This window comes from Egretta garzetta, unplaced genomic scaffold (genome assembly GCF_000687185.1).
Source record: "Egretta garzetta isolate BGI_Z169 unplaced genomic scaffold, ASM68718v1 scaffold79, whole genome shotgun sequence".
Taxonomy (NCBI): domain Eukaryota; kingdom Metazoa; phylum Chordata; class Aves; order Pelecaniformes; family Ardeidae; genus Egretta; species Egretta garzetta.
This window is the reverse complement of record NW_009260791.1, coordinates 1,410,711-1,437,694: the sequence shown is the minus strand read 5'-3', so window position 1 is coordinate 1,437,694 and position 26,984 is coordinate 1,410,711. Positions and strand designations below refer to the sequence as shown.

At 42.6% G+C, this 26,984-nt stretch overlaps 1 protein-coding gene across 5 annotated transcripts in view; it reads left to right on the top strand.

Annotated features, from left to right (window-relative positions):
* The window catches only part of NRXN3 (neurexin 3), a 982,535-nt gene that overhangs the window by 271,583 nt on the left and 683,968 nt on the right, over positions 1–26,984 (top strand). For all 5 annotated transcript variants that reach the window (XM_035901997.1, XM_035901996.1, XM_035901998.1 and 2 more), the window contains one exon: positions 3,380–3,763. In XM_035901997.1, coding sequence (XP_035757890.1) covers positions 3,380–3,763 — 384 coding nt within the window. The remainder of the gene's footprint in view (positions 1–3,379; positions 3,764–26,984) is intronic.

The following is a 26,984-nucleotide window of genomic DNA, read 5'->3' as shown; positions in this document are numbered from 1 at the left end:
AGGAGAAAACCAGAAATGACACTAAGCTCTCTGCTAAGAAAGTTTGTAAAAACCTAGGAAGAGGGACACACGTTCATTTGGACTAGGAGGGTGTGACAGATTGCATTGCTGCTTGGTGGATGAGACCATAGGACTGACTTGTTTGTCGCTTGGCAGGGAGGTTTGTGACGTTCTGGACACTGATTACAGGTAACAGATTTTGAATTAAAAGCACTTTGTTCAACAAGAATGAACACACTTGTACATTCTTGTATTTTCTTCTGATGATGAGTACTAGGTTAATGGTCCTAGTGACTGATACCTTCTCCCCAGAAAATGAGGATACTGGTGTTGATTTCTTCACGCCATACCTTTAGCAAGCATCAACCACTCTCATCCAGTGGTGCTTTTGCTTTTTCGTAGGTGTGAGAAGGAAGTTCAGGATCTCTTCTTGTTTAGTCCTTGGCTCTCCTCCCACATGCAGACCACAGAACAGTTACACCTTGGAAATTTGGGGTTTTTTTTAAATGTGGATGTCTGTTATCTAGAAACTGAAATGAAATAATGAACTTACTTAATGTAGGCTACAAAATAGCTATTTGGGTTTAATGAGCTAATGACCTAGAGGTTCTGATTCTCATTACTCAAGCCGCCAGGCCTTTATTAGGTGTCATCTCTCCCCTTCTTCTTCCTATTTCTATAGCAGTCCAAATCTTCAGGCTCTGCTGAGCGCAGTAAAATAGCCTAAAAATCCAAATATTCACTACTGCAGTGTACTAAGGCAGGAGTGCAAATGCTGGGGAAGCATGGAAGTCATTCTCAAATAACCTCAGGCACCTCTGGTCCCCTTAGGCTTTGTGTATGCTTTGGTCTCTTTTGGCTGCCAGAGCAACAAAAGCTGTTTTTCTCTCTACTGTGACAGAAGCTGACAGCATGGATATGGACACCTAGTGTCCTGTAACCTTTCTGCCCTTGGGGAAAGCACCTACAAAGTGTCCACAAAACCTGTTGCAGTTTCTAGCTGGGGGACACTGAGGACATTGCACAAGACAACGTATTTGGCTGGTCATCAGCTACAAAACACACATGTTGTCTAACCCACTCAGACACTAAAAATCGTACTGGAAGGTTTGGTCTACATCAGTACAGTGCTTTGTATACCCCCTCTGCCCTCAGTAACTGGGGTCTTTTGGTCTGTTCTTTAGCCTTGTGTGAAGTCCCTAAGGGACTGAATAGGAGATGCTTCTGATTTCTAAGGGTGGGATTTGATCTACCTAAACACAGTTGCAGATACAGGATTTGGGGAAGGAAAAAAACCCCTCAGCTCATGTGACTGCTCTTTCCTAGGGTCAATTCAGAATTTCTCCATCTCAGCATCTTTGTCTTAAAAGTGCTGTGCATCTGAGTGGGTACCATTTCCTTACAGGAATAGTTGTAAGGTACAAACACTAGTAGAAAGTTTAGGCTGCTGTCTAGCCTATTTCCTTTCATCGTCTCACGCTCACCCTCCAGGTTTTATGCTTTTCCTTGGTATCCAGTGTTTCTTCTTTTTTGGGGGGTTTCTTTACCTTTGTGGCTTTTGTAGGTGGTGTTTGTTTTCTCCATAGTAGCAGCTGTTTGGACCTCAGCCCTCCAGTATTTTGGTTTGTTCTAGACTTTTGAGTAATATGTACTCCACGTTCTGCTTTTGAGGAGGAACAGTGGAGATGCTGGAAGGGGGGCTGTGATCCTGTGGCTCTGTGACACCTTACCCTTACGACTGTAGGTATAGTGTCACATCTTCTCTTTTCTTACTTAGTAAAAGGGAAAATGTCTGCGGTGCTGCAGTTTGTTTTTACAAAATGATTCATCAAATAACCCTGGTTCTCTTTGAGCCTTTAATTTGTAACGCCTTTGTTGCCTCTGGCACTCTGCTGCCTCTGACATTATTCCTAAATTATTACTGAACATCACACACATGAAATACCTTGTGTCTGTGTCATACGTGCTGTTCTCTAAGAAGACATCTATTACAACTGAAGAAAAAGCATGTGTACACGACCGCACTTCTCAGAGAGACACAAAATAGAGCTAACTCTATTAACTAAACTCTCCCACCTTATCGTAGGGGTGTATGATAAAAATGCAGTGATGTGGAATTAATCTTAAAGCTTGGATAGTTGTCTCTGAGGACAGACTATCTTAATGACAAGGCAATTGGATGCAATGATTTATAGCTAGGGAGAGTGAATTGCTGATTTTTAGCTGAGTGTATGGTGGGCAGATGCCCCTATCACGAAAGCTACTGAATGTTCTTCTGAAGAGTACTCTGCTCTGGGATGTGACACACCTGCATTATGTTCCCTGTTTTTCTTTGGATGCGCTGTCTGACCTTCTCTACCTCAATCTTTCTGTTTGTAAAATGGAAGTTAGAATACTTAACTTTCTTTATAAAACTATAGAATAACTTATTTTGGAACAAACTTCTGGAGATTTCTAGTCCAAACTCTGTTGAAACCTGGGCTTTCTTCAGGGTCGTGTCCAGTTGTGTTTCGAATGTCTTCAGGATGGTGATTTTACAACCTCTTTGAGGTTTCGGTTCCCATGTTTGACCACCCTCATGGTGGAGTTGGAGTTTCTGTTGCTGCAGCCTGTGATCAGTGCAAGTGCACATTGCTGACTCATGTTCAAAGAGTGGTCCACCGTATCCCCAGGTCCTTTTCTGCAGAGCTGCTCCTTAGCCAGCTGTACTCCAGCCTGTACTTATGTGTGGGGTTATCCTGCCCCAGGTGTAGGACTTTGTATTTATTGTTGTTGGTTTACATCAAACATTTCTATCAGTCCTTTGCTCTACCTTGTAAAGGTTTCTCTGAATCATATTCCTGTGCTTCCACCAGCGCATCAGCCATTCTCCTCAATTTGATTGCATCTACAAACTTGATGAGGGCCTATGTAGTTCCATCATCCAGGTCCAGCTTTGGAGATACTGGTGAAGTGTTTTCTGGAAGAGCTGTGTGAATTAATATGCTTTTACTTATCTTTTTTTCTCTCTAGTCCTGATACCATTAAACTCCTATATCGTCTCAGTAAGTTTTTGCTTTGCTGGATGAATACCATTGAATAATGCTCAGTTTTTACATGCTATTATTTAGCCATCACATTGTTATGCTTGTGACCCTGTAATGCAAGTTGGGATACAGACACGTGATGATCAGTCACTGCATGGAAGTACTTACGGCCTGTGGTCAAGAGGAGAGGGAGCTGTGTAGGAGCCACTGCCTCTTTTAAGAGTGTATTTGGTAGGGAGGAATCTTCACTCTCCTGCACTGAACTTTAAACCTCACTCTGTTATTGAAAAAAATATGAACTAAACTGAGGCTGTAAGTGGAAGTGTTGATGTCTCCTTATCCTCCTCCTTTAGGTACTATATCAGTGAACAGCAGACGCACCCCATTCACCGCTAGTGGGGAGAGTGAGATCCTAGATCTGGAAGGCGACATGTACCTCGGTGGGCTGCCGGAGAACCGGGCGGGACTCATCCTTCCCACAGAGCTCTGGACAGCAATGCTGAACTATGGCTATGTTGGCTGTATCCGAGACTTATTCATCGATGGGCGAAGCAAGAACATCCGGCAGCTGGCAGAGGCACAGAATGCCGCAGGAGTCAAGTCCTCCTGCTCCCGCCTCAGCACCAAGCAGTGCGACAGCTACCCATGTAAGAATAACGCAGTCTGCAAGGATGGCTGGAACCGCTTCATTTGTGACTGCACTGGCACAGGCTACTGGGGTAGAACATGTGAGCGAGGTAAGCTGAGTTTTCTGACGTCGGTTACACAGAGGTGAAGGTGTGAAGGAGAGCTAAAACAAAATCCCATGTGTCCATGAGACATTCCCCTGCTCTTTTTGGTCTTCCCAATGCTAAGTTCCAGTCCCCACACTAGGCAAGCTTTCTTCTCTGATCATTTCCTTCCAGTCTTTTCCACCGTCATTTCATGAGCTTACCTTCTTTGTCTGCCACTTCATTCCCTAACCATTCTGAAGACCTTGTCTTCAGGTTCCAGACTTTCTTTGACTGAGTATGGTTTGTCTCCTAAGGCAGAAAATGCTGCTGCATGTGAGAAGACTCAGGCAAATTACTGGAAATAGTACCAAGTGAGAACTTGAGTTATGGGGATTTTCTTGCGTGGGACAGGTGATGTATCTCAGTTCTGTCTAGTCTTCCTCTTTTTTTGCATGGTAGGATTTCCTTGATGGCTGTTTATGGGTCAAGCCAGCTAATGAGATACTGTTAACTGCAACATGTCTCCAAGTTCATCTCTTATAAGGCAAATCTGTAGGAGATGGTGGGAGATTCTCTGCATCTTGTTCTTACTCGTTCTGACTGGTGATTTAAAGATATATGATTGGAGATATGAGGCATAAGGAATGCTGGTACAGACAGACAAAATGTATGTGTTCAAGGCCCCATGGAAAGGAATTTACTACTGTAAGATGTCTGAGCTATATATTTCTCAAATACCAGGCAGTTCCATTAATCATTGCTATCCTTATTGTGCTGCTGCCACACTCAGAATGAGGAAGGTTAGTGGTTTTAAAAAAAGAGGTGGGGTTAAGATCACTGAGAAAAGGAAATACTTCCTGAAGGGTGTTTTCTTGTATTGAAACTAATCTTTCTGTTAAAATTTGGCCATCAGCACTGCATTCTGGCTGAATTGCACTCACAGTACACCAAAGAATTAACTGTAAGCCATTAGCAGAGTCTTAGGGCTTTCAGCCCCTTCTTTCTGTCACCTTACCTTGGTACCGTGGTCTAATGGTTATAGCATGTGTCATAGAATTGGAAATTTGGATATTTTTGAGCTTCTGCCGTAAATATTTGAGAAGCTTCTTTCCCACTCAGTGTACCGCCCCTATGCATTTTTAAATACTGATCATAGTACCATGATGCTTATGAGAAAGAACATGAAAGTTAGGTACAGTGCATAAAATATCAGGCAGAATTGACTAACTTACTCCCTCTCCAGAGGATTTTCTTCTTTGCAGGAAGTTTTTGTTAATGACCAAAATTCTTCCTAAAGACCGGATGAGGTTTTTAGCTTTTATAGCACAAGATCTATGATCATTCATAAAGCTTCTCACAGCCAGCAATTTGTAGCATGCTGCCCTAAGCAGCAATAGTAGTTAATTGCCAGTGGTCCTTAAAACAGCTGAAGCATCAACACTGCCATCCGTGCTGTGAGGATATGGGAGAAAATAAAAGATTCATGGGGATTGGCTATGCCAATGTCAGCTCAGCAGTTGGTTCTCTCTTATAGACTACATTGGATTAGAGGATTCTGGAAAACATCAAAGGTTTTCTCAACCACAGCCTTGGGAATTGTTTTGGCCAATTGTTGTGTGATTAGGTTTTGGACAGACACAATAAAAAGAAGTGCTACCATAAATGCATTGTTCCCCCCCAGAATTGCAGTTATGCTTGCCCTAGGTCTTTATTTAGTATTGGGAGTGACTAGCTCTGTGATTCAGGACTTTCTGGACTCTGTTTTATGTCCGTCTCCTGGACCTGGCTCTCAGAAGAGAATCCAAAGCTAACCAATGACGTAAAGGACAGGATTCATCTCCTGTACCTTTATGTATCTATGGTGTTGGTTTTTACTCCTTTTATTATCAGTCAAAAGAAATCAGAAGGTTAAGGGCATGTAAGCATTTTAATTTTGGCCTGAGATCCATAACGCAGCCAAACTCTGGCCAGCATCAGTATGAATAAGAAAAGTACATGTATGAATGCATGTTTACCAGCGTGGGAACTTGAGGTCCTAATAAATGCATGTTAGAATCAGAGCGTATTTAAGGTTAACAGAACAATGACGTTGTAGTTCAGGACAACAGAAAAGACACATGCAGAGGTCCTAATCCCGAGAAACTGATTTTGTTTGTAACTAGAATCCACAGACCCCATGCTGGTTTAGGCCCAGTGTCAGGCAAAACATGGCTTTCATGCCTGAGGTTCTTTGGCAACACGAGAAGCAACTCACGGGAAATATTTATCTGTAGACTGGATACACGAAAAAAAATGTGCAGATTGAAGTGTATTTGACCCCACAGCATTTATTGTGGCATTGCATGGCAGCCTCATACTGCTCTGATATAACTACTTGATGGCAGGCAACTGCATTAGTGCACAGTGCTTTTGCCTTCACGAACAAAAGTGTTGCAGGCTACCAATGGTATTTTTCATTCTCGTGGTCTGGCACCCAAGGATTATTGCAAGTCCTGACTTGCTGGCCTGTGATCCAAATACTGTTGGAAGGAGAAAAGTTGAGGTGCAGACTTGGAAGGGAATCAAAGTGAGAGATGCCACAGTGGCATAGCGACTAAAGAGCTGCTGCAGGAACAGGGGAAGCCAGGCTGGGGTGTAAGGGGAGAAATGAAGAAGGAGCAGGCTATAGCTCTTTTAATAAGAAACAGCTACTGACCCACTTTTCCAGTCTGACATCTGTTTCCAGTCTGACATCACTCACTTTGTTCAGTCCTTAGACTTCTGTCCTGTTAGAAGAGAGGAGTGCAACTCTTGGAAGGGGTTTGCAGTGCAAGATGTAGAGTAAAGGGTTAAGGGGCAGGGGAGCCTAGAATAAAGAATCTTCTGTGCCTGTTGGCTGCCAGGAATATCCCTCTTTCTCACAACGCAAAACACATACTTAACATTTAGTTAAGGTACTAAAAATACAAAAGACATACGTACAACTCCAGGGATAGAAGCAGATGATTCATTTGTTGTTGATGGTAAAGTCTATCTCCCACTTCCCAGGTATAGCATTTCTACATTTGTAGTGCTGCATTTCTCATACGTTTTATACTTTGCCATATGAAGGACTGTTAGACATCTAAAAGGGACTCGAAAAGGAAACTGTGTCATAGTTAGAAAAGACGTTTGGGTTCTTTTTATTCATGGTGAAACAATGCAAATATGGGGTATTCAGTATGTCACCTATATCTAAAGCCCATGGGAGTTTGTTCTGTCAGTGAAGTAACGCCTCTGTATATTCAGCAAGTGACACAGGATGCAACATAGGCTTCCGATGCAGTGATCAGCTCAGGCAGTATTTTGATGTGGATGGAGAAACCCTGCTGTGGCCACAGTTTGATAGGGCACAGAATGGAGAACTGCTGCCAAGACCTCAAATTCATTCTTACAATTCCAGTATCTAATCGGTCATTCAGTATTGGCAGTGATGTAAGCAGACAAAGGTGTTTTCAGTCTTCAAGTGTCATAGCTTTTAAGGGTAATTTAGTCCCTCCTTTAGTCCCTCCTGAAATTGCATAGAAGAGATGGGGTGAGCCATGGCAAAGACCAGTTTGTGTCTGATATGCCTCCCACCCGAGGCGGGGCATGTCAGGGAGTCAGAAGCGCTGGCAGGACAGCTCTGGTTCTCTCTGTAACCATATGTTTTTTTCTGTACTAACTAGGAAAGAATATACTTGGGAGACAAAGAGTGAAGGCTTCTGTTAGGTATACTTACATTCAAGTCTTTGCCATAGAAACTAGAGTGAATGGACATCAGCGTTTGATTCTCAGAAACACTGAGACAAAGTACCTCACCTAAACAAGACTCTCCTCAGTCTTCATAAATTTCAGTTGATCTGCTTGTGAGGTTGTGTTTCTCTCCAGGTTGGTAGCCAGTGGCAGGTGACACAGGAAGGAGAGGAGATGAAAGTGCAATGGGATTCATGGGCCAGAAGGGCTCAATGCCAGGTTGTGAGGCTAAGCAAAAGCAGCAGCAAATGCTGGCAGTTAGCTAGATGTGGTCCTCATTACCATACCTTCCACCAGAGGCTGTGCTGGCCAGGTAACACACCTTATTTATTATTTTAAATCCTTGAGCTTCCCATTCTCTGTTATCTCTCCATAATGGTTCTCCACTACCTAGCCTAACTTAGTGTGACAACGTTGGAAAACATATGTGAGAAGAACCTTTCTGAGGCACTGTTAAAATTAAGGATCTGCTGTAAACATAGCAGCATCTGGATGAGTTTCTGAAACCTCAGAGATTCCATGGTCACAGTTGGAAGAGAGCGGTGGTGTGGCTGTCCACCAGGCTAGGAAATAAGACTCTGCTGACTTTGCAAGTGGCATGAACTCAATTATAGGAATATTGTGGCCTCCTTCTTTAGATGGCTCGGATAAGTGCTCTAAGATTAAAAAAGTAGAAGCCTGGTAATGAGGACTTGTGCTAAATGTCTACATCCCTTGTGCAGCCAGTGGAGGGAGGTAGTTGCTTCTTAGGAGAAAGTCAAAGCAATGACATGATCTGCTTGCCTCCTTTTGTTGATTTTCCTGTCTCTTTTTATTGATTATGTGGAGATTCTGGTCTGGTAGTTCAGTATTGCTGCACTCCAGAACGTAACTGTCTGTGCTGCAGAGGGATTGACAGTGCCAAACTGCCAAGGCTACCAGACTGATAAAAAAGAGACTGTCTTGTCTGAGGTGGGGGCATAAAGCAAAGAAACTAGAAAAGAAGCTAACAGGCAGGACATCATCCCTCCTGCAAGTGATGCTCCGAGTGCCTTGTACTGTGGTAACAATCTCTCCTCCCCCTGCTGCCACGCTCTCCTGTGCTCCTGTTATATCTGATTAGAGTATGTATGGTGGAGAGCAGCATTTAATGAAAAGAAAGACTCCTAAACTGAAAGGCAGTTTTTGTGTGTGTCTGAAACGAGTGGCAGGCACAGCAAAGTGGGTTCGTCATGGAAGCAGTGATTACAAGTACATACCGAGGTTTTGTACTGAGTTTGCTAGGTCTTGGATTGGCACGTGTCAGATTAGGGAAAAAAAAAACAAACCTGGAGCTTGTACTCTTGGTAGTATTTAGTCATTCTTGCATCCTAGGGTTTTAGAAAGAATAGGAGCATCAGAGAACAGTGTCTGCAGTGTAGCCTCTGTGTTCTGTTGGAACAAGGTACTTTAGGTCTGCCTTTTTGCTAGTTGGTTTGCAATAAAGGACATAAAATATCTGAAAGTCCATGGGAATGCTTCCCAAATGCTTTCTGGTCATCAGGTGTAGGACAGGCTTTGGGAGAGTTGACAAAAAGGATCCTCCAAAGCAATGGGTAGCACATTTCCTCCTGTTGCATGTGAGCTACCTTCTCATACTGAACCCAGCAGAAATTAGGGTGAGTTGCAAGTCTTGTCAGCAAGACGGGCTGGAGGGCTGTTACAGACATGAAGGAAGGGAAGGGTTCATTGGTGCAGCTACTGTGAAGGATGTTTAGTGTTTAAGTACTTCATGTCTTCTATACTCTTTGGATTCTGATTTGTTGGTATTTGACATCAGTTGCAGCATCAAATCACTGTAGCCCCCTGTTAATTGCACTTAATTGCAAGAATTGGGATCTGGCTCATGGAGGATGACATACTTCTTTGCTGTGATAACAAAGTATCTCCTTCACAGCCCATGGACTTTTCTGAAAAGGACCCCAAAGCCCTGGCATTAAGCAAGCAGGAGGGGAGTGTGTGTTGTATTCACATTAGCTGTTTTCTGTAGCTGCAGTGAAAAGCCATGGATGCAAAAAAGGTGGATGAGGTCTGTTCTGCGGATCCTGAAAACTCTCTGCATGCTTTCCTTCTATGAAAACACTGTGAGAGGGACTGCAGAGGGCAAAAGCCCAGGAAGGACACAAGGCAAAAGACAACTGAAAATCAGATTGGTTTAGACCAATGTTTAGGTCTTGTTCCAGCCCCTTCCTTTTGCTGAGCTGCACCCAGTGTTCATTGCAGCAAGACAGAGATCCCACTCCAGTTCTCCTCCCAAGGGCTGGAACCAGCATCCCTTCCTGTTTGGGTTTGTTCACGGATGGATGATCAACACCCTGAGCAAACCAGGCTTTTTCTGTGTTTTGTGCCATGCTGTTGTGAACAGCAGTGTACCTGCTGTTGACAATGCCGATGTTGAGCATAGGGCTATACATTTTATTATCTTCCAAGTACCTTTATAGCAGTGTTTGCTAAGAACAGTCTAATGACAACACACATCTGCCCATTATGTATGCAATAAATGGAGATGTTGTAAAATTACTGACAATAAGAAACACTACAAAATCATTTACTGAATGGTTTAAGTGCTGCATGCTTTTCTGTCTCAAGCACAGGTAGCAGCATGGATTTCTTTTTTTATTTTAGTGAGGATGTTTGATGATTACGTATTTGAAGGTTTGTTTAAAAAACCTCAAACGTGTTGATGCTTTTTGGGCTGTCCAGACCTTCTGAGTCTGCAGTGTAATGCTAGATAACTGCTGAGAATAGATTTTTCTTATAGGACCGGTGGTTCCCAGGGGTGCTGGACACATTAGGACGAAAGCCTTTGCTGCAGTGCTTTAATGCTTTTAATCCCTGCTGGTTCTTGAATAATCAAAGACTTTAGGAAAGTCAAAACATCAGAATAATTTTTATGATTTCATGAGAAAAAGTGAAGGATGTTGGAAATCAGAAGGTCTGCTGTAGGGGTCATCTCTTCATTGACTTACTACTACTGGATAGGTCCCTATTGTACAATTTCCTAAAACATCTCCAAACTGCAAAATCATAGAATCATAGAATCACTTTGGTTGGAAAAGACCTTTGAGATCATTGAGTCCAACATTTAACCTAACCCTGCCATCCCACCACTAAACCATGTCCCTAAGCACCTCAGATTCAATCTGAGTTTAGAAAAAGAGTTCATGCAATCCCTTCACACCCATTTTAATTTGTTCCTCACTAATTTTATAGTAAAGTCTCCACTGAACATGATCTGAGACATATTAGCTTTTGTTAAGGGCGTTTGTGCAAGAAGTTTGTTTTCTCACTTGCCATCAATCCATGTGTAACCCCTGTGGCTGTTCCCTCTGTGGCTGCCCCGAGCAGCTACTGCTCTGGTATATGCTGTACACAGTTCTTCTGCTCAAGATACGCAGGCCTGGGCTTTCGTGCTTAGCTCCCTCGTACCTCTCCCTAATGACTGGGTGCAGAACAGAAGGCTATTGTTGGCTGCATAAGTGCAGGATTATTCTACTGTATTAGGCTTTTATGTACCCTCCATCTCTGCGTCGTTTCCTTGCCTTCCGTGGAGTAACTTCTGTTCTAACATCCAGTTTCCAAGATGCTCATAAGATGTTGTGCTAGCTCCAGTAAGGACAGTGCAGCCAAGGTGGGGCTTGTGAGGGAAGAGAAGCAGTATGAAGGAAAAAATTCAGTCTCTCTCACTTCGGTGGATTTATCTTGTGATCCTTTCCACTCATCATAACACTATTGCTCACAGATGTATATATTCAGTCAAAAGCCACTCTGAATATGTATGTTGTTTCCAGGACAAGTGATGGCATTTGTTGTCTTGTAATGCCTTTGTGATATCCTCAGTATAGAAGAGTGTGCAGTTAATTCTGCAGTCAGGGTGATTACATCTTTTTGGGAAAAGATCATTTCATGGTCTTTAGGCTGTTGAACTTTAACTTCGAAGAGTCTCATTGATGTGACAGTCTCCAACAGTATTTGCTGAGCAGCTGGAAAATCTGAGACCATATAAAAATCAACTGATTGTTTCGCCTACATTTTGTAATGACATGGGTATGATTTTTTTATATGTGTGTTCTTTCCTGCTTCTTCATCCTGCCTCCATCATCATATGCTCTTGATAGCTAAGGCCATTCCTGCCTTCCTGCTGCATGTGAATTTGTTAGTACTCCAGGTGCTCTTTATCTCATCTGAATATGGTAATTGGTGGCACAGAAGATGATAATTTCTGCTGGTTTTCTCTAAACTTCTGTGTTTCTGGCTGTTTATTGCTGACTGTAGCTTTCATGAGGTCCTCCCAGTTCAAGAAATATGATTATCCAAAACTCTATTAGATTTTGTGCTACTGTCAGCTCCTGTAAAGAGCACTTGAACAACAAAAAAAGCTGTTGACGGGTAGATGAGTAAGAACATTTGGTTAATGCTTTTTAGCATCTTATACTTTTGTTAGTATAGGCCTCTTCTACAGAACTAATATTGTAGTGGCGTATTGTTTCTCTGCTGGTTTGTAAATGGGGCTCAGAACAATGGCTTCTCCTTAACGCAAGCTGCAAAATACACTCTATCTGTAAGTCAAGGCACAGTGCTGCTCAGGTAACTCTCAGATTAAAGGACAGCTTGTCATAGCAGGTCAATTTTTCCTGAGCCACGCTGTATCAGGGGAAGGTAGAATTTACTAAAACTTGGATCGTCTAAAGTGGTAAGTCACCATGAGGAAAGGAAATACTTTTTCACCTTCTCATCCTAACTTTCCCAGGTAACTCCCAGCACAACATACAATGGCATGTCACATGCATGGTCCAGAATGGGCTTGCACTATGTCTGTTGTGATCTGTTTGGTGTCTAGAGATGGACTGATGACACTGGGTGCGAGAGTGGCTTCAGACTACATGGTATCTTTGAGTCTCTTATTGTTCAGTAGCTGATCTCAGTCCCTGTGGCTTCATACCCCCTTCCTTTCCATACCCTCAGATCAGACCAGTTTGTGTTTCTGCTGAGACTGCCAATTGTCCCTACAATTAATGGGAAAATCGTGATGGAAGTGGCCAGGGTGAAGTAGATTCATTTGTCATGAAAAATTATTTCCAATATTTAAAATTACTATATAGACCTTGGAGATGTTATCTGTGAAATTAGCTTTCTCTATCTCTCTGCTCTGCCCAGTTGAAGCCATCAAGCTGAAAGGCAGGCACTGGCACAGTGCATTTGTTGTCTCATTTCTTCTTTATTCATCTCAGGGGGAGAGGAAAGACTGGGCATTCATGATGCTCCCTTAATTGACTCTCTCTCCATGTGGAGATAGGCAGTCTCCCCTTGGACACTTTGATTGATTGGATGAGGCTATTATGTGATATAGAAAGGATATGCAAAAGCACAGCCATCACCACAAGCTTGGAAAGGTCCTACTTGGTGGTGTATATTAGCTCACTCAGATCTGATTGGTTGTCTGCCTTCCCTCACACGCAGTTAATCCACAGAACAGCTCACAGGGTGGTCCTGGTGAATCCACCGCCACTGGGTGCCAGACTGGTACCAGACTCCAAGGTATGGCTCTCTAGAGGAAAACAGTTCTCACTTACTCTGCTAAAGGGTCTGACAGTGTCACCCCCCCGCCACTGGGTGCCAGACTGGTACCAGACTCCAAGGTATGGCTCTCTAGAGGAAAACAGTTCTCACTTACTCTGCTAAAGGGTCTGACAGTGTGTAAAGGAAAGATAATTTTCATCATCTTTATTTGCTTCCTTACCAGCATCCTCATTTTTTTTCCCTGGGTATTTGAGAACAAAGAGGTTAAAACTGGGGGATAAGGTGCAGAAGACGGAAACTATATCCAGATAAATCCAATCTCAATACAAGTTTCAGAGTGACTTCCTGCTTTCTGATGATTATAGGTGGTTAGTAGGCGGATAGGTAAAACGTAAAACTCGGGGAGATATCCATCACATTAACGCAAAAGTCATCCCACTGAAGAGAGACAGCAGCAGGGAGGATGTACAAGAAAAGCAGCTTCATCATATGTGCTGTTGGTCTCATGATACTTCCATTTTTTATGGCCCGCAGCTGTTGACTTCTGAAGGTTCTGCCTGTTAAGGCAAGGTCATCTTGTGGTCAGCCTAGGCCCTTTGGGCAGGGGTTTCCTACCATCGTAATCTTGTGTTCTTGTGAGCAACTTAGCATTTTTCCATTTCTGAACACGGAAGAATTGTAATCCCTCATGTTGTGATACCACTGAAGGGAGCAGAAGGACAGGGCAGGTTGGAGGGATTACTGTTGAAAGTTGTATCAAAGCACCAGAGTTTAGGATTCGAACGGAGTCATGTGGAATCAGACTTTTAAGTCTGACTACCCCAGTACCCACAGGCCCCATTTCAAACTGCTGAGAAAAGAAAAATATGGTATTTTAAATAGTGAATTTTTATCCACTACCTTTCATTAAATGAGTAAAAATGGAAAATGACAATTCAGCCCTCAGCTGAAAAGCGTGTTAGATTGACAGCTCTGGGAGTCCTAGGCTTGTGCTGAGAATGAGAAATATATACAGAGTAGCTATCCTTTATATACCGTATTCATCTCTTGGAGGAGTATTTTCATTAGAGATTAGAAGGTAGGTCGGTCTTCCTGACCTGCCTGGTCTTTGGTAGAACTGCAAAGTAGAGTGGTGAAAGGAGGAACTCTTCTTCTATAGCTCTGATTTCCTGTCTGTTGCTTGTGTGACTGCTGAAGACAGAAAAAGCCGTCAGGCAGCTTAGTGCCCCAGCCCAGGGGGCAGAGCAAGGGGGTCCGAGCTGAGCCGAACAAAATGGATTTTGTGCTGTGTGTATCATCTGCCGCATTAGGATAAGATTTCCCCCTGAACAAAAGGCATGTGCTTGCTAAATAGTGAGAAGGAAGCAAGAATACAGAAACCATCTAAAATATTTTATACCTTTGTTACTGTTGGTTTTTTGTTTGTTTTTTAAATCTGTCATGAATGTTTGTGGCTGAAGAGAAAAATGAGATCAAAGGAAAGACTCTTGACATACTACGAAGTTTCAAAAGATCTAGAGTCCTTACACAAATCTCAGTGTACAGGATCTAGTTCCTAGACCTGGAAGCTGAACATTTCAGTGCCTAGTCATGGAAACATCCAGGTTTTCACCATTTTGTGACCATCCCCCTGGTGAGGTTCTCTTCTGTTGCAGCCCGGCTTTTTGATGCAAACCCCAAAAGTCTGCTACTCCATTTCTGCTGGTCAGCTCATGCCCAATTTGTGCAAATCTCCTTTATTCTGCATTAGCATTTGATTGTTCTGTCCTCTTGGAGGACTGACCGGCACTGAATTTTAGCCCTTCTCTCCCTGTCAAGTGCTACTGGAGGATGATTTAGCACTTGCAGCCGAGGCGCTTGCCTCAAAGCTGTGTTTTTAGTAACTCCAATTTTCTTCTTGTTGAGTACAGGGTTGGTCAGCTGAGGATGTGGATAAAGTAAGGCATGGGTAGTATTTGGCAGTTCACTTTTCACCAGTCCCAGTCTGATGCTGGGAGCACTGCTGTGGTGTGAAGGAGCTGCCATTAGCCACCTTGGTGAAAGGGGGTGGAGATTCGCTCCTGTCCTGGTCTGTCACCCTTCTTTTTACGGAGGCAACTTCACAGTTCTGTATCTTGTTGAAATGCTCTTATGCCGTTCCCCTAAGCCTGCCAGCTTCCTTCCGCCACCTCACCTTCCAGCCCAATCAAATTTCACTTTCTGTCTGGTGCAGAAGAGCAAGGAATGACCTGGAAGATTTCTTGGGATGTGGAAAAAGGAGACAAGTGAAGGGATGAATAGAGCTTTGTCAAACAAAATGCTGGTATCTTTTTCTTGTGTCACTTCATAGCCTGCAACCTTTTTCGGTAAAGCAATTAGGCAAATCAAAAAAATGTTAGAGAAACAGAAATGATTTATCATGCTATTTTTGAAATGGCTCACTTTGGTTTTGCTTTATCTTTTAATTTTTTATTTAAAGTCAAGGGCACTTGGGCTGCTTTAAAAAAAAAAAATCATAACATAAAGGAACACCACAAATAGCCATGTTGAAGAGTAATGAATCCAGCAGACAGAAGGACTTGTGTCCAAATAAAAAAGGCAGAAAAGTGTAGGCTGGAATTGTTATTGACTGTGCAACGTGCACAGTGCTAATGGACTTGCAGAAGAAACAAGAACATTGCAGCCATAAAGTGAAAACCTGTTCCGCTGTGAATACAGATGAGAGCAGGAAAGACGGTGCTTCTATGGGCTGCTTTTGCACACATGGCCACTTGAGCTAACCTGCTTATAAAGTCAGAGTGACAGGATGTAGATTAGCAATCAGCATCCTCATTTAGCCATTTCTCCCCAGGTTGATTTACACTGCTGTGATTTCTGTTTTCTTTTGTCTTTTCTTGCTGGCTGGTGACTATTTGCTGAGCCCATCTATTCTCTTTTACACTATATTTTTTTCCCCGAGAGAAGCCATAAAACTTAAAATGTTGGTCACTTACCGTTCTTTGTGTGTCTGTGTGTGTGTATGTTGCCTACAGTTCATACCCTAGTGTATGCCACCAGCTAAGCCTCAGTCAGTACATCTTCCAGGAGAAGCAGCTTTGAAACGGCTGCCATGTCCCTTCTGCTGAGAGTTGTTTTTTTCCCAGACACCCCATTGCTCGGATTAGGGCGGGATGCTGGCCTGTATCCACTGTATCAATGTGCTCTATCAAAGTGCTGATCAGCAAAATCCTATTAAAACAATGTGGCACCATAGCTTTCTTCTCCCATGTGGGTCCCTTGAAAGGGAGTATCCCATTAGGCACAGAAGAGGTTGTGCATGCCAAGAGCAGTAACTCAGCATCTGTTTGGGTGCCTGCAGGTGGCTGTGTATTACAGTTTTTTCCTGCTTCAGCATCGCTCCTGGGTTACAGGCTTGAGCAACTCCTTTGGTGAAGGTTGCCTAGGAGGGCCTCAGGGCAGCCAGGAGAACCACCCGGTTATGACTGGGAGGGGACATATGGGGGTCCTGGCATTAGACTTGTGTTTGGAACTGAGATGTGTTCAGTACTGAGGTGAGACAGAAGTGTTCAGGCAATGAACTGTAACCCACCTGACGCTGTCGATGAGACTGCCTTTGCACGTTGGCAATGGATTTTAGGCTATTCTCTGCCATAGTGTTGTGGGCCCTGCCAAATCTCACAGTGTTACCCCTCTCTCTGTAGAAGCCAGAAATGAAGGCTCAGGTGACTTTTTGTACCATGGCATACAGATAACATATGGATGAGCCTTCAAACTTACAAGGAACAGGCAAGGTCATAGCTGGGAGAAAGCTCATAAATTGCTGACCTCTCTATCTGTCTTTGGGCTATTAGAGTAAGCTAAATAAACCCACAGTAAACTCTTTATAAGGGTGCAAGATGATAATCCTATGCAAACAAATGCCATTTTTGCATATATGCAGAGTATTTTCAAAAAAAGGTAGATATCATTACCATTTTACATTTTGGGAAACTGTGATATGGAGCGACTAAGGTACCTACAGTAAGATTCAAGATTGCAAAAGTAATTAGCCACAGACCCAGGCTGAGGGGGTTGCATTTACTTTTCTGGGATTTAAATGTCTGAATCTAAGATACTAGATAATTTAGTCATTAGACTCTTAGGTCACTAAGCTACTTTTTCCACCTTGAAAAAGCTATCTGATGTCTCTAAAATAATAGTTGCAGATCTCTAAAGACGTGGTGATATAGTCCTGGGATATTTGATTAGCAGTTCCTAGAGATAAATAGTTCTATACTGTGATAGGGTAGAGATAATTCATATCAGAACCTGAGTTCCTTCATCTTCTCCTCCTCTCCTGTTTTCTCACTAGAAGAGCGCTGATGAATCACTTTGGCCTTTCAGCCATTCAATAATGAAAAGCTGATTACTGTACAGCTCCCCACGGCTCAGCTCTCTCTTATCCAGCGTTGCACTCACTCAGCTATCATTCCCTGTATGCCCGGCCAGAATCCAGGGGACTCCAACTAACTAATACGTGGAGGAAGTTAGTAAGGATGTGCTTACAAGACAAAACTGAAGTTGTACAAGCCTTAACTTAAGGAACAAATGAACATGAAGGAAATGTTATCTGACAGTGAGAGCTAAAAGACACAGTGATTTCCCCTGGGCCGGGGGTAAAAGCACAATGAATGCTATTACTTGGGAAATCTTTGCAAAGCTGCCTCACAGGTGCTGTTCAGGAGGTGTGTTGCAGTGTATCGGGCACAGAGCACCCTGTGCTACAACGTGCGCTGTCCTGTTTGCTCTGCAAGACTCTCCGCTGGCTGCTCCGGTGGCAGTACCTGCGGGCAAACTGTGTGAGCATGGGCACTTGTGTCATGTAAATTCAGCATCGCTGCTGGGCTAATGAGTAAATTTGATCGGGGCTTCTCACAAAACGAGCCTTGATATTTATGAGGCTTCACTATTTCAGTGCTTCACAAAAGTATGCAGTATAGACACACATGCCATGGGATTCTCTTTCTTGCTTGTATTGCTACAGACAAGTTCATTTTTCTGTGCCTTATCTTCGCCAACTGCAAAAAACCCCAGATACTTGAGACTTTCCTGAGTCAAAGAAGTCAAAGAAGGGTTGCAAGGTGAAAAAATGATGAATTGTTAAGAGCTTTAGATTCTAGGGTGAGAAAAGTTGAAGACCAGTAAAATGTTAATTTTTGTTAATCTTTGACCTTCTGTTTCATAGTTTTTTCTTACGCTTAATGGACATCCTACCCTGAGAACAGGTAGAAAACTTGACCTAGTGATTGATATTTATTTTTGTGTTATCAAACTCATTTTCCTGTTATTGCTAGTTGACACATAGTTTTATTTTTCATTGGTACAGAAGTGTGGGAAGCTTTTGGGTTTGCGTATTAATAATTTGAGTTTAAAACCCCAAAAGAACAACATTGCCCAGACCCACAAAGTTTATTAAAAATCCTTAAAGGTCAGAGATTTTATTTTAAAACAGCAGTGACTTTCTGTCTTGTGCTGCTTTTCTATACCTGCAATGCTAATGCAATCCTTGTGTGGTTGTTGAGACACAGTGCTGGATTTTTTTGAGGTATACAAGCAACCTTTTGTAGATCAAATGCCATAGTACTTGAGCCACTCAAGGGGAAAAAACTTTCTAGTTTCTTTGGCACTGAAAAGGTAAAATTATTCATTGCCCTTTATGAAGCACTAAACAAATGATGAGATTTTGTATGGTGTGTCAGCGATTGGCTGAATGTATTTAACTCAATAGTGATATGAGATTTACAGAGCACACAAGAAGGGAGCCTTAAATAGTTTTACCCACTGACCTTTGCCAAGATAATAAGCCTGAATATCAACTCCTCACCAGTTAAATTGTGTACTAATGAAGTGACATGGGATACTCAGCTACAGGTGTAGCCACATGAGTAGAAATGTATATTCAAGAAATCTGAGTACAAAAAGTGCATTCCCTTAACAAGCTTCCATGAGTATTTCTTATTAAAAAAAACCAAACCAAGAGTGTTCAGAGAGTGCTGTTGAGCAGCTTAGACTGAAATCCAACAATGTGATGGAAACTGGCAAAAAAGTTGAAATATCATCAGGAGGCTGAAGGGAGGAATTACGGAGAAAGATTAGAAGAGTTTAGTACGTATTGCTTGGTAAAATGATAACCTGAGGGGAGGGTGAGGAATCAGCCTTGATGGGAGGACTGCCCTCCCAAGGAAGGAAAATTGTTTAAGGAAGTTCACAAGACACTAGCTGTAGAATATTGGGCTAAATTAAGAAAGAAAAATGCTGAATATCATAGACAGCATCCTGATAATAAGCTGTATTTCTTTTTGCTTTTTTTGCTATAGCAGGAACCCTGGAGAAGGGATAGAAATCCCATCAGTTAGACATTGGAAATTAGGATGGCTAAAACAGTAGAGTATCACCAGGCTGCTATATGCTTTAATGAAATATGCTTTGTAAGAAGGAAGGGAGGGAAGGGAGCTGCATGACTTAGCCAGCTCTTCTGTTTCTAGCTTGTACGGATCTGTGAAATATATGCCTCAGAATAATGAAAACCTGGAAATGTCTTCCAACTGCAAAAGACCTATTTTTCTTTCTAAATCCTGCTAATGACTGGATATGTTTTCCCAATTAGTGAGAACATGTATAAATTTATAAGATATGCAAGACATTGATTCCCAAAGCATATTTTGCTTGATTTTTAATGCAATTGCTTATTACAATAACTCATACTGAATTAGGAAGGGTAGAATAGTTTATTGTGTAAAAATAACAACATTTTGATACCTCAGCTTCTTTGCTAGATCTTAAAGAACTGTGGAACAAACTCCGTGTTTAGGCAAATTAGAAACAATATTATGTAGCATATGTTACGGTATCAGACGAGAAAAGAGTGTCATTAAGGAAGGTATTGTCAAATACGCTGTAGGAAAAAGCTGTTGCCAGAAAACTTCAAATCCCAAACTCAAATCTCAATTAGAAGAGCTATTCACAGACTTGTTTGAGAAAGAGAAACATGGGGAAGAGTAGCATGTGTCCAAGATCTTTCCAGGGTGCTGGTAAAGGAGAGCCTAGAGTAAAGCTCGTTCTCGTATGAGCAGAAGCAAGTGAGTGTAGCACTAACTGTTCATCTTTGTGGCAGGTGAAAGACAGAGGCTTTTCTGACTACCAAGCTGTCATCCCAAATACTGCTCATCAGCGTAAAACCCCAAAACAACACCAAAAACATAGTCTGCCATTTAGTTCACTTACATTTAGTCCTGACTTTGCTTGATCTTTGGCAAATCAATTAGGTTCTGATGCATAAAAGGAGTAAATCCTGACAAACCTCAGGGTTGCCCTATGTAGTGCTTAGGGGCTCATCAGCTCTTGGAGTAAAATCCCAAAGCATATGTGCCAATGGTGTGAAGAGGCCGTTAAGGACGGATGGCATTCACGACAGCCAGCACACTGACAGCGGCCGGGGGGAAGCAGGGACAGGGTGCAGGTAGCCACTAGTGCGTGCCAGGTAGAGGATGTGACCATCCCCTCTCCTAGGCGCAGCCTTGATCTTGCTGCAGCCGTGAGCTTGATGCCCACATGAATGTGAAATTCACATTCTAAAACTGGCTTTGAGATTTAGATGCCAAATATCGTCCTATGTGGTGATACAGCTGCAGTGTGTTGATGAGGCACTTTGGTGCTCTGCCTTGTTGCTCTGCTTTTACATCCCCTTCTTTCCATTAAACAGAAATTCCTTTGTTGCCAGACTCTGAATTGCTTGCTGCTCTGGGCCTGGATCTCTCCACATGTCCAGTTGCTCCCAGGATGTCCTCTGCTCTGTCCAAGAGTTTTGCAAGTGACTCTGCACCTAGATTCCTGAATTCTTTGTGTTGGCAACCTTATAGAGGAAGTGCTAGTGCCATGTTTACAAGCTGTTGGAAGCTTGGGTGCTTCTCAGACTGGCCATTTATTATTGTGGGGTTTTTTTTTAATTAGATTGGTGGTGTTCTGTTGAACTGTGTCAGGAGTGAGAAAAGCACTGTGATTTCCTCTTCCAGATGCAGATGAAATTAGGGAAGTATGACAGTCCTCCAGCAATCCTGCTGGTTTTGGTGCCTTTGTTGGAGCACAGCTGTACCCAGCAGCTGGTCTGGAATCAGGGAACCAGGAAATTTGCACAGTTAGCAGATATAAATAGAGAATCTGTAACTATAAGAGATGCTTAACTCTGCAGTAAATAAATCCTAGTCCAAATAAAAGGCTAATTGAAATCTTAAAAAACTGTCTTGTGCCTCAATTCTTCTTCTTTTCAGTCTCTATCTGCAGAATTTGAAAGAGAAACAGGTGTTATATCTATAGAGTTTTACCGCCTATGTTTCAAGTGATGTCAAGAACTGTCCCCTTTCTCTCACAGATCTAGGTTATTTTTAGGCTTCTGGATTATTTTCCAGTTTCCAAAGGAATTATTGGCCTCTTCATGGTTTTGATTCGTTTGATATTCTGAGAATTTTTCAGGGCCTGTCTGATGAAGACTACAACGAGGAGGTGGCAGGTAGCTCTTGGATCATACAAAAAGGTGGGGGGACAGCAGCCCAGTGGCGCTGGGTTGTGTCCCTGCACTGCTGTGGCCTTGCAGTGTGACAGTGGATGAACTGCCTCCTGTTTGTGTCTCCGTTTCTGCAGTGAAAGTAGGCCAGTTCAAAAGGCATTCCTGGGGGCATCTTGATGCTTTCAAACTATGCTGAGGACTTCAAATAGAAGGAGTTGAGGACCGGAAAGCCATCCTATTAGGAGACCTACCCTTTACCCTGTTTGGCCAGGGTATGTCAGCTGCTTATGTTAGAAAACAGGATGTTCTTTGCAGTGTGGCGTAGAGCTGTGTCTAATGCTCTCCAGGTGTGAATTAGGAAAAGCTGCTTTTGAAACAGCACTTGCTGATCCAGAACTTGTGCAGACATGAGTGGGTTCTTGGGACCTTGCCCAGCAATTGGTGGTGAGAGCTGGTGGCAGTGACAGTGGACAGAAGAATGACTGGGATTTGCTGCATGTCTCTGCTTTCTCTTCCACCCCAGGACAAGCCATGCTGCTGTCCCTTGAAAAAAACACAGAACAAGTGCTTCTCAGCACTAGTGGCATAAGTGAGGAGTTGATTGCAGCCTCCTTCGCCATCTAATGGCCTCAGGCAGCACTGCCACCTGTCCCTCACTGCCCCCAAAGGGTCTGAGCGAGTGCACCAGCCCTTGGGGCCTACGGCCTCTGCATCCCCATCGCCTGCTCTGCTCACCCAGCAGCTGCTGGCTCACTTGACTTGCTAAATTCCAACAGGCAACCCCTCTGGGGAAAAGCTTTACACTGTTTTTATCTTCATATAGTCTTGAAATATATACTGAAGTGTATTGTTTCCTTAATACACCTGAATACGCACAGCTTTTCCACTCCCCAGGCTCCCCCTGTACCCTCGCAGCCCCTCTGGGAACCCTTAGGAGAAAGCAGAGCAAGCTGTACCGTACGGATGTTGTATTGCAACTCCCGGGAACGTGATTGAGCCCAGCGTAAGAGCCTATGAATCACTTTATATTGAAAACAGAGGGAAGTGGCTCACTCTTTGTGCAAGAGAGGCTGCACGTCTGCTTCTGTGGGTGAAGAGCTTAACATCCCTTTTCTCCAGAGATACGGGGATTGATGGCTCATGTATTAAGCTATGAGTTTTTAAACTCTTGAATGACTCTGTTAGTTTAAGATAATAACAAGTTGGAGAGAGAGTTTCATGAAGGAAGCATTCTTTCTGTATGTACCCTAGGTACTCGTCTTCCATCATGTCAGTCTGACAGCTTTCACTGGCCCGCACTTGCACATTAAAAAGGGAACTAAATTGAGCTGTCTTTGGTGATAGCGTAGAGTTAGACTTTGATGACCTGTCAGAAGTGGATTCCAAATGTGTCTATGCCTGATGCATAATATCCTCAATACGAGAGTTGATTATGGCTTTTTTTTTCTGTTTGCAACCTCCTTTTAATATATTGGTTTCAGTTTTGTACTGATTTCTTAGGCAAGGATCTAAAATTATGTTGTTGAAGAGAGGTAAATTACATTCTTTCCTACTATCAGATCAAATAAAGGAAAATCACAAAGTGACTTGTTGAATAGATCTCAAGAGTCCTAATTTGTGTCCTTCCGCTTTAGATAATAGGCCAGCATTATTAGAGGCTCAGTGGAAACATAATAAAGAGGGCCTATTAAATATTGTTTTAGAAAAGTGGAAAAGGAAATGCTGACCAATACATTTGGACTAGATTCCTCTCGTTTTGGTGCATAGCAGGCCACAAATTCCATCCATGCTTGACTCACTACGGAAGGTGATTTGGGAGCTTTACCACCAGATCATGAGGCAACTGGCAGGTGACTGAAAGGAAAGTGCTTTGGTTCTGGAATGGCTGAAATGTCCAGTAAATCAGTATCAGTGGAGTAACTTACCTGGTTTAATTTGGTAGCATTTCTACGCTCTGACAATACTGGTAGTTTTCATCAGAAGTTAAGATGACGTCATCAGCCCTCACAAAATCCAAGACAGAACTTGGCTTTGTTATATTCTTTGTTGTGCAGTCTCTTACCTGTGGCATAAAACTGGGAATCAAATGTGGCAGTCTGAGAAAGTAATCACGTCCCTGATGAAGATATGTTTTGTCACTTAAAACGCACACTTTTGCTTTACCAGCGGCCAGTGCTGTAGGAAGCAGCATAGAATTAAATGTTGCTGAAGAAGGTGATTGTCAATCCGAATTCCAGGCATGCAGGTCAAAGCAGCATTTGCGTCCTTGTGTGCTGGCTGCTAAGCCTGCCTCAGAGTTACAGGTTCACCATTAGGTGGCACTTTCACTTACTCTTGTATTTTCTCACTGTATGTTTTAAGTCTGAGAAGCTGCCTCTTCTTCCAAACTGAGGAAATCTTAAGTCTGCTTTCCACATCATAGGCACCTCTGTGAAATTCGGTATCACAGCAGAGTTATACTGTATAGGTAAGGGCAAGCTTTTTGCTTTTTCAGACCCAAGAAACAGAGAAATCAATTTTCTTCTTAAATAAAGAATGTGATCTTGTAATTAAAGAAACGAACTGTGATGCTGTGGAAGGTTAGAACTGTGTGAATCCATTGGTTTTGTCATTTACTGGGAATTGTCTTCAATATTTGAATACTTATCTTTGTCCTTTTATAACTTTCTATTTTTTTCAGAGAAAACGTGCACACTCCCAGGTTTCAGACTGAGGGAAATCAATTAGTAGCTCTCCTTTCTTGGTTCAAGTATGTTCTCCAACCACAAAGTCCATGTTCTTACTGCAATCTTACTGAATGACTGAGTTTTCTGAAGAGCTGGGACTAGAATCTGTAAACAAATTTAATTCTGAAGTGTTCTACTAACTCTGAGGGAAGTTAGATATGAAATAAATACATCCCTGAGGTGCTATTTCAAAGATCACATGATAAAGACCTTGTTTGAAAAAAAAGGCAATGGCTGCAATCCCAGGCTTCAAAATAAAAAATGTATCTGCATCCTAGGAATGTTTACAACGATTCTTTAAACTTTATCTCATGAAACTCTCAGTGAACATTACAAGCAGGTATTTCTGTGAGTTCAGCGTTTAGAAGTGAGAGATTGTCTTTTGCTCAGCATCAATTTAGAAGTACTCCCATTGTATCTGAGAAGGTAAGGACTGAACAAGCTTCAAAGTCTGCTCTTCTTCTCAAAGTACAGTACCTCCAAGCCAAAGCTGAGCCACAGTGACTGAGACGTGATGGAAGAGGTTTGCATTTTGTGGGATCTTTATAGCAAAATGGCACCTTCCTGGTGCATAGCACGCAGATTTTGCTTCGCCTTGTTACTGATACTGTTGATCACGCCCCATAGCTGTCATACTCTTAGTTGCTCAGAGCTTGGCTTTCTGGTTGGGAAAGAGCTTTGTCTGACTCCCTTTGGTTATGTTTTCTGGTTGTGTTTCTCCCTTTGTGGAGGTGGTATTCAGTCTAGCTGGCACAGGAGGAGTGTTCATGCAGTGTAAAGAAGCAGTGGTGGCCTCTGGAAGTCCAAGTGGCTGCAGGTGTAACCATGTGTTTCCCAGGAGAAAGGGTGCAATGTGACTAGATACAACCCTTGTTGCTTAATATCATGCAGAATGTTGTTCTGACATGATAAAATTGCAGTTAAGGCAAAGTCAGCCCCTTAACTCCCATTGAAGATAACGATATTGTGTGTTTGGCAGCATGGTTCATATTCTGTTTTGTTGTTTTCCAGAGTTGGTTGGAAATTGGAAGGAGAACAGATTTGAAAACTATCACAAAACTTGATTTCTGTTTTACAGGTAGAAATTATCTGATGTGCTCTGTTTATCGCTTTGTGCAGGTGTTGCTGTTTTTTGTATAGGCCTTTTGAACAGTAACAGGAGAAAAAAAATACGAAAAATGGGGAAAAAAGAACTGTCGTATTCTGTTGCCACAAACAGCAGGAGGGGGAAAATCTGACAGGTGAAGTACATACAGCTAGCTAGTTTTATATTATTTTTTGTAATGTACTTAATTTCAAACCGAAGGTGTCCCAATAGGCAGCTGTTACATTCTGGCTCAAATAGTTCCTGTCATTATGAGATAATTTTTGTCTAAATCATTTATGAAGTTGTACAGGATCCTCCAGAATGTAGGAAACCTCCAGACTGTAAGTTCTTCTGTTTCCTTATATTGGCTTTGATTTAGCTTTACGTCTCTTGTGGGAAGGCTTCCAGATGGGGTCATGAATATTTTCCAAATCGGGGGCTATCTGAGGCCATCTGGAACATGAAGGCTCGATACCAGATTCATACGTGGCTCTACTAGCATGCTTCTGGGGCTGCGGGCTTCCCCCACCACTCCGTCCGAATTGCGGCGCTTTCACAGCTTGTTCTCTCCTGCGCTTGGTTGTGTGACTCCTTTGAAATGTGGGTGGATGTGAGGGGCACAGAAGTGGGGCTGCTCTTGTCTGCCCCTGCTTGCCTGAGCAACACCCAAACCCTCTCCCCGCAGCTGAAGGCTGCCTTTTTTCAGAGTTGCAGCCTGGCTTTCTCATCCCTTTCCTATGGGTGCAGAAAAAGTAGGGGTGTAGACTGCAGAAAACCCAAGAGAAAGGGGTTAGATATCACTAGAGCAACTAGTTGTTGAAAAATTGAAAGAATGCCTTTGGATGTAATTACTTCCCTCCCCCAGTTTTCATTAGTAATGATTAATAGCTTTTATCACTATAGAGAAATACCATTTGGAAGAGTAGAAAATGTCAGACTCTCCCCATGCCGCCCCTTTTTCGGGCTTGCATAATGAGGGAAGAGAAAAATTTTCGTCTCTGAAGTAAACACTATTTGCTGGTAGGGTCAGTTCTAGTCAGGCTATCTCAGAGCCTGGAAAACCTCATGATGGATTTGCCACAGCCTTTATACAAAGTTAATCTGATAGCCACACTCCCATCTGCTTTTACCATGCTTTGTTAAATTGTGTTGGGCTCCGTTCTAATAATCTCACTTCCTCTGATGCACTTTAGAAGTTTGGCCGCATAATACATGTGAAAGCACTCTGCAGTCCTCCAAACATACATTCAACTGTCTGGCCTTCCCCCAAACTTACCTTGGCTTCCATCTTTGCATGTTCTCTTTGTTCTGATTCATTCCTTTCCTTTCGTTGCAGAGTTAACTCTTACTGGGTACCTATTTCATATTCATTTCAACAAGAGCTAATTGCTGTAATAGAATTGTGCATCTAATTACCTTTATGGGTAATTTTCAGCAAATAGATAGTGATTAACTGTCCTGACCTTACCTGTGATCCCACTTAGGTAAATGGGATGGCTTCTGCAATTTACTCTCCTAGTTCCATCTTCCCTGCACTTAAGAGTCTTGGAGACGTTTTAGGTGAAAGCAAACCGTTCTTTCCGCTGTACAGAGCATTAAGGCTGTGGCTGTTGAGTTTTT